The sequence below is a fragment of the Vulpes vulpes genome, chromosome 9 (genome assembly GCF_048418805.1).
Source record: "Vulpes vulpes isolate BD-2025 chromosome 9, VulVul3, whole genome shotgun sequence".
Classification (NCBI taxonomy): Eukaryota; Metazoa; Chordata; class Mammalia; order Carnivora; family Canidae; genus Vulpes; species Vulpes vulpes.
Window position 1 is genome coordinate 6,501,844 of NC_132788.1, and position 10,807 is coordinate 6,512,650.

The following is a 10,807-nucleotide window of genomic DNA, read 5'->3' on the forward strand; positions in this document are numbered from 1 at the left end:
TCCTGCAGCGTAGAGTTGATGCGGAAATAGCTCCCTCAGGTCGAATGCACTGTACCGGGGCCCCTCACCCAGCACCCCGGGGGGCCGTTCTCAAGCCGGCCTCCTGAGGCTCCAGGTGCCCTGCCGTCCAGCTCCTGTTTGTCACGCCGCTGTCTCTCCGGCGTCCCGGGAATGACGCCGGGCCCAGGGGTCTCTGAGCCATCCTAGCCACACAGGCTGGGGAGCTGTGACCTGGGGGGACCATGGGACCCCCCTCCTCCCACCAAGAAAGGGGCTTCTCACCTCGGGGTTCTGGTTCCTCAGCCACACGGTCACGAAGTAGCGATACAGGGGGAACAGCTTCATGGCAAACTGATCTTCGGTCATCACGGGGTACACGCTGTCCTCCAGATGCCTCAGGTAAAACTGCACCGTCTCACAGAAGGTCTCCATGGCTGCGGGTTTGGGGGGGATGCAGTGAGCCCCGAGGGGCAGGGGCCTGACAGGCCTCCCCACGCACCTCCTGCAGGGGGAGCGCTGCACACTTGGGGACCCAGCAGGTGACCCACGTGGCCTCAGGCTGAGGCCTAGAAAACCTTTTCTTCCGCCCTTAATCTCTGCCCTTCCGACCCTTATCAGCTGGATATCCGTGTAGGGGCCCCGGTGTTACACATACAGGGGCGTCCACCCCATCCTTGAGGTTCAGGTGCAGGGGTCAAGAGTGGAGCCTGGGCTGTGGCCCTAGTCACACCCCAAGGATCGTACTGCGGAGGCCGGTGAACGCATTTTGCCTCATTGTTCTCAGGTATCAGGGATTCGGAGCCCCCCAAAACGCTCAAGAAATCAAAACCCAGGCCCAGGAGATCAGATGTAAACGGCACCAAAGACCTGCCCAGGTCAGGCCACATCAGAGCTGCTTTCCCTGGGCCCCTCTCCTGTGGATCCGAGTCACCGTGACAACTCCCTCCCGCCAGGCCACGTCCTCCTGGACGCACGCGCCACAGCTCAGCCCCCCGAGAGCCAAACCCAGAGGCAGACGGGGGGGAGGGGGTCGGCAATGTCCGGGGGGACGAACAAGCCCCCGCCCGGGCGAGGCCCCTGCACCTGGCCGCCCAGCCCGGCCGGCACGTACCGCTGCAGATCACCTGGCGCATCTTGGCTTCGTTGGCGAGTCGCAGCATCGTGAATATGGTGGCCAGCGTGATGCCCATGTACGGCATGAACTCGAACACTGTGCGGCGGGCGAGAGGCGCGGGTCGGGGTCGGGGGTGCAGGGACGACGAGCCCCTGGCCCGCGCCTCCAGCCCGCGGGGCCGCAGCAAGCAGCGTGGAAGTCGCGTGGCCTGAAAGGACGGAGCTAGAAACAAGTGACGGGGGAGGAGCCGGGGCCAGGAGACAGAAGGAGACGAGGACCAAGTGGGGCACCTGGGTGGCTCGGTGGCTGAGCGCCTGCCCTGGGCTCGGCATGGACCCCGGGGTCCCAGGATCGAGTCCCGCATCGGGCCCCCCCTCTGCCTGTGTCGCTGCCTCTCTCTGGGTCTCTCATGAATAAGTCTATAAAACCTTTTTTTTTTTTTATTTTAAGAAAAGGAGGACGACGACGAAGAGCCGCAGGGAAGTGTGGGAAGTTGGGGAGGGGAGACTCAGTGGGGCTCAGGGGTAGATGCCCGGCTCTGCTCCGAGGTGTCCCAGGAATGTCCTTGGATGAAACAGGGAGACAGCCCAGCCCGGGTTGGGGGGCGGGGACCAGAGGCAGGCAACAAGCAGGTAGAGAAAGGAAGGAACCCGGAGGTGGGGAGGGGGACAGAGGAGGGGTTCTTGGGACACAGAGCCACCCTCCCCACCCAGGACCGACCCCCCTCCATCGGGCCCTCCAGCTGCCACCTCAGCAGGCTAGTCCTCCTGCCCTCAAGGCCTCTCTGCCGTCTGTCTGCTTCCACCAGCCCCGTGTGACCAGAGCCCGTGCACAAGGGGACACACTGGCCCCTGGGCCCTTCCTGAGTCCCTGTCCTCGCAGCCTCCGCGCACACCACCATGCTGTCCCCAGATGCCTGCCAGCTGTCTTCCTGCACTGGGCTGCTCCACCTGTGTGGCCTCCTCTCACCTTGCCTCACCTCTCCCCTCCCCTCCCTTCTTCTCTCCTCTTTCCCTCCCTTCCCCTTCCCTGTTCTCTCTTCTCCCCTCCCCTCCCATCTCCTCTCCTCCCTTCTCCCCCCTCTTCTCTCCTAGCCTCTCCTCCCCCCTCCCCTCCCCCCTTCTCTCTTCTCTCCTCTCCCCTCCTTTCCCCTCTCCCCTCCCCTCCCCTCTCTCTGTCCTCTGCCCTCCCCTCCCATCTCCCCTCCCCTCTCCTCTCCTTTCCTCTCCCTGTACCCATTCTGCAGGTGTGGGTGTACTGAGGACCCTGCGAGGAAGGCCCCACCCCTGCCCTCGAGCTCTGCAACCACACATCAGCTGGCCGCTTGCCCTCCCCCCTCCGACATCCCGCATGCGTGTGGACTCAGTGCACCTGCCGCTGGCCCGCTGCTCAGACCTGAAGCCGGCATCATCCTCGGCTCCTCCTATTTACTCCTTCACCCCCAGCACACAATTCCTCAGCAAGTCCCATCCACTGGAGCCTCATCTGTGTCTCCCATGTGTCCCCCACTCATGGAATGTGCCCCAGCGTGAGCCACCAGCACCTCTCACTACACGCCTCTTAGCCCTTCTCCATCCACACAACAGCTAGGATGGTTTTCCTGGAACCTACGTTCCACAAGGCAGCTGCAGCTTTGCATCCCTCAACGGCTTTCCTGTGCCTTCGAGTGAAGTCCATTCTCCACCATGCCCTCCCGGAGGCCCTGCCAGCCTCTCCAACCCCCTTTCCACCATCTCCCCCTCATCCTGACTACAGCCATGGTAACCCCTCAGTTCTTCTGAGAAACCAAGCCTTTTGCTGCCTCAGGCCCTTTGCACGTGATGCACATCTGGTTCTTCACACAGTTACCATCATTTCTCATCCCTTCGGGTCACAGCTGAAATGTCACTACCTCACTGAGGGCCCCACAAACCGGAGGTCCCCTCCCTCTTGACCTCAAATAGCCACCAGGCTGTTCTCTTCCTACCCCTCATCGCATATGATGACTTGTTGACTTGTTTACGGTCCTTTATAGGACAGAACCCAGCACCTCGTATTCACTGCATGGCCCAGCACCTACCACAGCCCTGCGCAGAGCCGGAGCCCAGCACCTACTGGTAGAATGAGGAGGGGGCCTGAGAGTGAGAAAAGTTTGGAGAAAGAATGAGAGGAATGAAGAGATAGAAATGAGAGGCAGGGACACGGAGAACCTTAGCAGAGGGAGACACATGGAAACAGAAAGTAGGAATGCCAGAGAAAGATAAGAAAACAGGGAGGGATGGGTGGGATAGGAGACAGGGAGTGAGGCGCGCACTTGTCATGATGCACAGCGGGTGATGTATGGAATTGCTAAGTGACTACACTGCACACCCAAAACTAGTACAACACTAGTTAGAGCACTGCATGGCAACTAACTGGAATTAAAATAAGAATGTAAGGGGGGCAACTGGGTGGCTCCGTGGTTGAGCATCTGCCTTCGGCTCAGGTCAGGATCCTGGGGTCCTGGGACCGAGTCCCTGTGGGGTGCCTGCTTCCCCTCTGCCTATGTCTCTACTTCTCTGTCTCTCATGAATAAATAAATAAAATATTTTAAAAAATAAAATGTAATAAAAAATTTTAAAGTAGAAAAGAAAGGGACGGGGGTGGTCAGAGAAGAAAGAGGCAGAGACCAGGAGGGGGCGCCAGGCTGGCCTACAGGACCAGACGCTGGGCTGGGGACCCACATGGGGAACCTACCGTTGCCATTGGCCAGCTTCGCCAAAGTGATGATGACAAACTCATCCGTGAGGTTGAGGGGCTTGAGGTGGTGCTGCAGCTCGTACATCACCAAGCTGAAGTGGTTTCGGGACAGAGCCGCCAGCGTGTCACTGGCCACCTCGGCCTTCACATAGCCGTCTGCCTGCAGGGGACGGGAGAGGGATGTAGGGCCCCACCATCCGCTGGGCCCTCATGCAAACCCTCCTGCCCCACATCTGCTCCAGCCCATGTGTTTCTTGGGCTCAGCCTCTTCTTATCCCCCCAACCCCTCCCCTGAGGTCACCGGACAAGAGCCTTGTGCACACCACGCCATGCGTACCAATGGCCCAGCCCCTGGGTTGGTTGGAAGGGGATGGGGGACAGGGCTCTCCTACCTCCAGGGTCTCCCTCATCTCTTTGGAGGCGATGGCGACCAACCTCTGGACTCCCTGCTCCTCCAGCTCCCCCTCCTGCTGGATGATCTCCTGGAGGATGTTGTAAATGTTGACTTTGCGCTGGGTAGAAATCTGGGAAACAAGTAGTGCAAGAGGGAAGATCCTGGGCTGGGCCGTGGCACCAGGGACGGACCCAGCCCCCCACCCGCCCAGTACAGTCTGCCATCATCTCCCTCCTGCAATGCACCTGTGATTTATAAGATGCATGTATTGGATCTCTGTCCCACTTCTGGCACAGAGCTCCTAAAACTCTTGGAGTTTCCTAAGCGAGGAGAGCGATTTAAAGTGTCCTCTGTTATGTTAACGAGGTGACCTAGCTAGCACCTAAAGATGGGAGCTGGTTGCCTGGAGAACCAACCCTTCAATGGGAGGGAAGGGGAGCTAGAATCTGAATGGAGGAACCGTAGCCAATGGCTTCATCAACCGCACCTCTGTAAGGAGGCCTCTGTAGGACGGGGCTCAGGGAGCTTCTGGGCTGGTGACCACGGGGAGATTCTGGGAGAGATTCCCAAGAAAGCACATACACTCCACACCCTCTCCCCACGCCTCTTCCTCTCTGCATCTCCTCCGTCTGGGTCTTCCCGAGTTATATCCTTTTATAACAAACTAGTACTCTAGTAAGGAGCCTATTCCCCTGAGTTCCGTGAGCCACTCTAGCGAATTAATTGAACCCCAGGAGTGGATTCTGTAGCCAATTGATCAGAGGCACAGGTGACAAGCACGGGGGTAGGGCGCGGAGACAGTCTTGTGGGACTCAGCCCTTAACTTGTGGGATCTCATGCTGTCTCCAGGTGGAGACGTCGGAATTGAGTGGAACTGTAGGACACCCAGCTAGCGTTTGAGAATTGCTTGGTGGTGTGGGGAAAGCCTCCCCTCCCAACGCTGGGCCTGGCTGCAGGATGATTAATCTCCCATCCGGGCAGTTGTGCCCACCATCCTCAAACGGCCCAAGAGTCAGGCCCTACTCTTCCACCTCCAACACCTTTCCCTGCCCTTCCCCATTCAACTCATCCAACTGGCCCTGTCGGTGTGGCCTGCAAGTCTGTCCTCTCTTCTCTGTGTCCAGACTGGCATATTCAGCAAGGCAAGTGTCAAGTGGTGAGCACGCAAGCTCCTCCAGGAACTTGGCACTGGCCCACTTGAAAGTCCAAGAAATCAGTCTGCCCTGGTGACGGAGCACCCGAGGCCAGCAGGTGTGCCTCTTACTGTACTTTGGTTCCTATATCACCTTATCACCATTTCTAAATGGCCTGGTTTAGGATAGAATTGGGCGGATAAATGGTACAACCCAGACCACGCCTGGAAAGGGCACATTCGAGAATCAGATTTGATCAGGTCTGAGGAGCCGCTCTTGAAGAATGAGTGTGGGCCATGAACTGCAAAGCCCTGGGCAAGGGCCTCCTCCCTCAGGTAGTAGGGTGGTCACTCGCCAGTGGCCCAGAGGCCTTGGAAAATTTGGGCACCTCAAGAAGAAAAGAATTCACCCAAATTTCTATGTTTTCCTAGTGAAATCTGTTCCAGAAAGTTTTGGCTTTACTTGCCTGGTCTTAGCATAGCCTATAACTAAAGTTTCTAAACTCTAATTGGAGGTTCCTCATGAAAATCCCTGGAAGAAAGAAAATTGTGGGGCCTTGGCTATTCAGTAGTGCCTGGCCCTGGACCAGTGTCCCTCAATCCTATTTTTTATTGTTCTGTAAAGAGCCTTCTTATTTTTTTTAACTTTTCATTTGTGTATTTGAGAGAGAGAGAGAGAGAGAGAGAGAGAGAGAAAGGGCATAGGGAGAGACAGAGGAAGAGGGAGAAGCATAGGGAGCCTGACCAGGGCTTGATCCCAGGACCGCAGGCACGTGACCTAAGCCGAAGGCAGACACTTAACCAACTGAGCCACCCAGGCACCCCCAAAAAAGCTTTCTTAGACATTTTTTTCCTAATCCCCCCCACCATAAAACCCTAATACCACAAGGATATTACATATCTATTTATGTGCTATAGGCATCTCTGAGCTTTATACATAAAAAAGGTTTTCTTCAGCCCCCACCCCGAGAACCCAATTTACCCACCTCAGGATGGTATCACCCCCATTGACAATACGTGCTCTAGATTTTCCAAGAGAACTCAAGGAGGCAGTTCCAAGAGAGCTGCAATTAGTGCTCTTGCAGCACCTGCGTAAACAGCCAGGCAAATTATAAGAGCAGCCTTGTTTGTGATCAAGAGGAATCTCTGGAGAGTATTTATGGTCACAAGACAAAAACTGCCCAAGACTTGGACACTAGCATAGAACAGGCACCAGAGGAGGTGTGGGTGCCGTCTGCAGCCGCTCACGGGTTTATCGGGCCTCAAGGAGAGCATGTCCTTGACCTCCTGATGGTGATGGTCTAGGCTAGGTTACGGCTCCATGGGCATAGAAGCTCAGTTGTAGGAAACTGATAACAACGCAGACAATGTTTCCCCCATAGCGACAAAAATTATTCCTCTGCGTGACAATGTAAATGAGTTTTGTCTGGTAAAGAATATAAATCTCTAGAAGTAAAATTGTTCATCTTAACAGTTGCTAACATTTTGCTGGTTCCCTCACTGCTTGATGAATAACTGAAATCTTTGAAACGCGTCAATTTTTAAAACATGCCTGCGTGCTTATTGTCTATTTATTGCCACTTATCACTCCTGATGGCCCGGGGATTAATCGTGTTCTTAAATTTGTTTATATTTCCTGACATCTTGGGGCCTCACTGACCCGGGGGAGACGGCCCCTCCAAGGGCGACGCAATTATTGCTACAGAGAGCAAATAACCCAGCTTGGAGCGAGGCTTTTCAAATGCCAGCCAACCAATCCAGAGCCTGCACCCCAACCACCTTTTGTATCAGGCTCTAACTCGGGGACCAGGCGCCAGACCATGGGGATCCCCATACCTAGAGCCTATTATTATTCAGTTATTCAAATTGCCCCATCCTCCCCGACAGGGACCACGATACAGACTCTTTTCCACATTTTCTCCTCGCTCCCTCTGCCTTCTGGCCAACCCTGGTGCTTGCTCCCATGGCCCGGCACCGTATGGCCTGCCCTCGTCTCCTGAGTGTTGGCATCGGCGTAATAATAAAACCTACATTTTAGAAGTCTGTTATAGAAACCCTCTGCCCATGCTCCCGGACTCTGGCACACCTTCTCAGCTGCCACACATCTTTCTATAAAATGAGGCTTTCCGTTAAGAACCTCTACAAAGAACTCATGTGCTTCCCACCCCCAAAGGCTACAGGAGAGTCTAAAATCCAGCAGTTCTCAATGTATGGTCTCTAGGCCAGCAGCCTCAGCGTCACTGGGGAAGGGGTTAGAAATGCTGGTTCTCGGGCCATGCCCACGGACCTTACTGAATCAGTAAATCTCAGGCTGAGGCTCAATAATCTAGGTTTTTAACAAGCTCTCCAGGGGCTTCTGGCACTCTGGATCCACTCTGTCCTGTGTCAGAGGCCTACCACGATTGCCCATCACACATCCCATCAGTTCCCCCAACATCCCCCATCCCAGCCCCGACTCCAGCTACACGGTCTCCCCACCGGCCAGGCGTCCCTGCATCCACGTCTGGTGTGTCTTCGCTGCCCTGCGTCCACCTGCTTCGATCCTGCTCAACATCTTTGTAACCAAGTTCATGTGCCCTAGGACAACGGTTCCCAAACCCACTGTGTCCGAATAAGGCAGCTTTTGAAAGTTATGAAAGCCCCAGGCCCCCGTTGGTCGTCAGAGTTAAGGACCTCACAGTCTTCTTGCCCACCCCTGGGCCCCAGCACCCGGCCCCGGGCCCGCCACAGTCAGTAATGTGTGCTGAGCGACGGCTGGACCCCCAAGCAGCCACAGGCTGAGCTCAGAGGGGCAGCCGAGGGTGAGCAGGCCCTACCTCGGGCACCTGCAGGCAGCGGATGAGGGCGTTCATCACCACGGACGGCTCGCTGGTGGCCTTCTCTGTGATTATCACCGAGGCCAGCGTCTTCCGCATGTCAGGACCTGCCCCGGCAGCATCCGTCTTTGCTGCCCCGCTGTCCATGATGTTGAGGAGGTTTGTGACTTGTTGGAAAGTACCTGATACAAGGTGGCACAGGTGTGGTGCTGAGGGGGTCACCACGGGAGGTGCTCCCGTGGCCAGGCCTTCCCAACATGGCACAGTTGCAGCTCCCCCTGCACCATGATTGAGCCGGGCCTCCCTGTCCACCGTGTGGAAGGAGACACTGAGACCGAGGCTGGGACCCGCCCCAAAGAGTTGGTGGTCAGGACGGAGGGGCAGGGGCAGGAATGCAGGGCAGGGGTGGGGCCAGCTTTCTTACCTCCATCGTCTGGCTCCAGAGGTTCCAGGTCCTCCGTTTCCTCCAACGGGTCCTCATTTGAGTCTGCAGCTGCTTCTGTCATCTCTTCCTCAAGCTCCTCTAAGATTAACAAGATTTATAAGAGTTGGTGTCAACACACCTTAAGATGACCCCCAGTGAGTCATGGCCTGTATAATCCTCTCCCCTTGAGTGTGGGCAGAACTGTGACTTGGTTAGACCTGCGTTCTAGCCATTAGACTGTGGCGTAGGTGATGGGAAGCCACTTGCATGATCACACGGTCTCAGTCTTAGCAGACTGGAAGGGGATTCTCATACTAGCCTTGAAATGGAAACAGTGTAAGCTGCTTATGGAAGGGTCCACGTAGCAAAGAAGTGGGGGCTCCAGGCCTACAACCACAAGGAACTGGATCCTGCCAACAACCGCATAAGCTTAGAAGAGACCAAACTCCAGAAAGGATGCGGCCCTACCATTACCTTGAATGCAGCCTGTGAGATGCCCCCCTACCCCGAATCCTGGCCCATAGAAACTGTGTGACAATAGACGGGTGTTGTTTTAAGCCACTAAGCCAATGTCATTTATTACACAGCAGTAGCTAATACACTTCATTAAGAAGGGCCCTCCTCTCCCGTCTCTTGATACTGAAACTAATGATTAATGAGAAATCCACCTCAACTGCCTTCATTCCTCTTCTCAAGGGTCTCATGCAACATCAGCAGCTTCCTAAGGGTTGGCAAACAACACAGATGTCAAAATGGAGGGCTGAACACTCCCAGATCCATCCTGTGCTCTTTCCCTCCTGGGAATCCTGTAAAGAGCTACTCTGGGACCCAAATACTGACCTTTCCGCAGAGTCCTCTCCTGAATGGAACAAAAATATACCACAAGAAAAGGCCCCGTTCTTTGCCTAATACACATCAACGGTAAGGTGGACAATAGCAGGATGGGTTGTCAAAGCAATGGGATACTTGGCTTCTCAGTCGTAATGTGGATGAGAAATGGGTCCCTTGGCGGGTGGAAGGGTTTCATGAGAATCAACACCGTTAGGCCGTAGACCCTTGGAACTTTGAGATCTAACTGACTTCCTGAGTCTTTATCAAGTGAGGGCTTTGAGGAGTGCCCAGCTCCCTGTGATCAAAATGCCACATTATGTTGTCACTAAACATTTCTGTTACCAACATGTGTGGCAATGTACGGTGGCCTGTTTGGGAAAGGGACATGGTGTTAGTGGGTGCAATTCACTACCACGTCCCTTGGGGATGCACTGTTGGTTTGCAAGCTCCGCAGGAGTTTCCTGGATGAAATCTGAAACTGGCCCCTGTAGCAGCCCCCTGAGATTGGGAAAGGCAAGCAGAGCCCTCATTCCAAGGATAGGAGAGGGGCTGGGGAGCCTCCAATTTCCCAGGTCCAGCTCATGAGTCAACTGGCAGACGCATCTTTTCAGTGACCTCTTCCAACATGCGGTCATAGGGCCTCAGGGTGGACAGGTATGATCAGGCCTGCTGGAGTGGGGTGGGTGATGGAAGAGACCTAGGAAGAGGACTTTTCCACCCCAAGGACTGGACAGATTACAGAATACTTAGAAGGTAAGACCCTGTTTCCCTGAACCAAAAGTGAGGTCCAAGGATTTCCCTGTCAGTTGTAGCTGTGTGACCGGCCAGATCAAGAGTTTGAGCAATAAAATATTGGCCTTTGGAAACCTTTCTGTGCATTAAAGGGCAACAAAAACAGACTCAGAGGGCAGCCCAGGTGGCTCAGAGATTTAGCGCCGCCTTCAGCCCAGGGCCTGATCCTGGAGACCTGGGATCGAGTCCCACGTCAGGCTCTCTGCATGGAGCCTGCTTCTCCCTCTGCCTGTGTCTCTGCCTCTCTCTCTCTCTCTCTCTCTCTCTCTCTGTCTCTCATGAATAAATAAATAAATAATCTTTAAAAAAAAAAAAAAAGAAACAAACAAACAGACTCAGAGCTACGTAGGTCCAAGCCTGCTTAGTTAAAATTCCCACTCAAAGTTCGCCCACCCTCCCTAGAGGAAGTTCCTCAGTCTCTGCTTGGACACCTCTGATACCAGGGTGCTCATTACCCTTCCTAGCCCACTGAAGCTGGATGCTTGGAAAACAAGCTTCCCCAGCATAGCACCAAACACTTCTTTCCCATAAAATTCATACACTTTTCCTCACTCTGCCCTTGATGACATCCTGACCAATATCGAAC

The 10,807-nt window shown here is 54.8% G+C and overlaps 1 protein-coding gene across 1 annotated transcript in view; it reads right to left on the reverse strand.

Annotated features, from left to right (window-relative positions):
• The window catches only part of MROH2A (maestro heat like repeat family member 2A), a 47,144-nt gene extending 37,630 nt beyond the window's left edge, over positions 1–9,514 (reverse strand). The window contains exons 1-7 of the mRNA XM_026006215.2: positions 9,439–9,514; positions 8,599–8,697; positions 8,175–8,356; positions 4,225–4,356; positions 3,830–3,992; positions 1,112–1,210; positions 283–434 (exon numbers count right to left, since the gene is read on the reverse strand). Coding sequence (XP_025862000.2) covers positions 283–434; positions 1,112–1,210; positions 3,830–3,992; positions 4,225–4,356; positions 8,175–8,356; positions 8,599–8,697; positions 9,439–9,514 — 903 coding nt within the window. The remainder of the gene's footprint in view (positions 1–282; positions 435–1,111; positions 1,211–3,829; positions 3,993–4,224; positions 4,357–8,174; positions 8,357–8,598; positions 8,698–9,438) is intronic.
• Between the last annotated feature and the right edge of the window lie 1,293 nt (positions 9,515–10,807).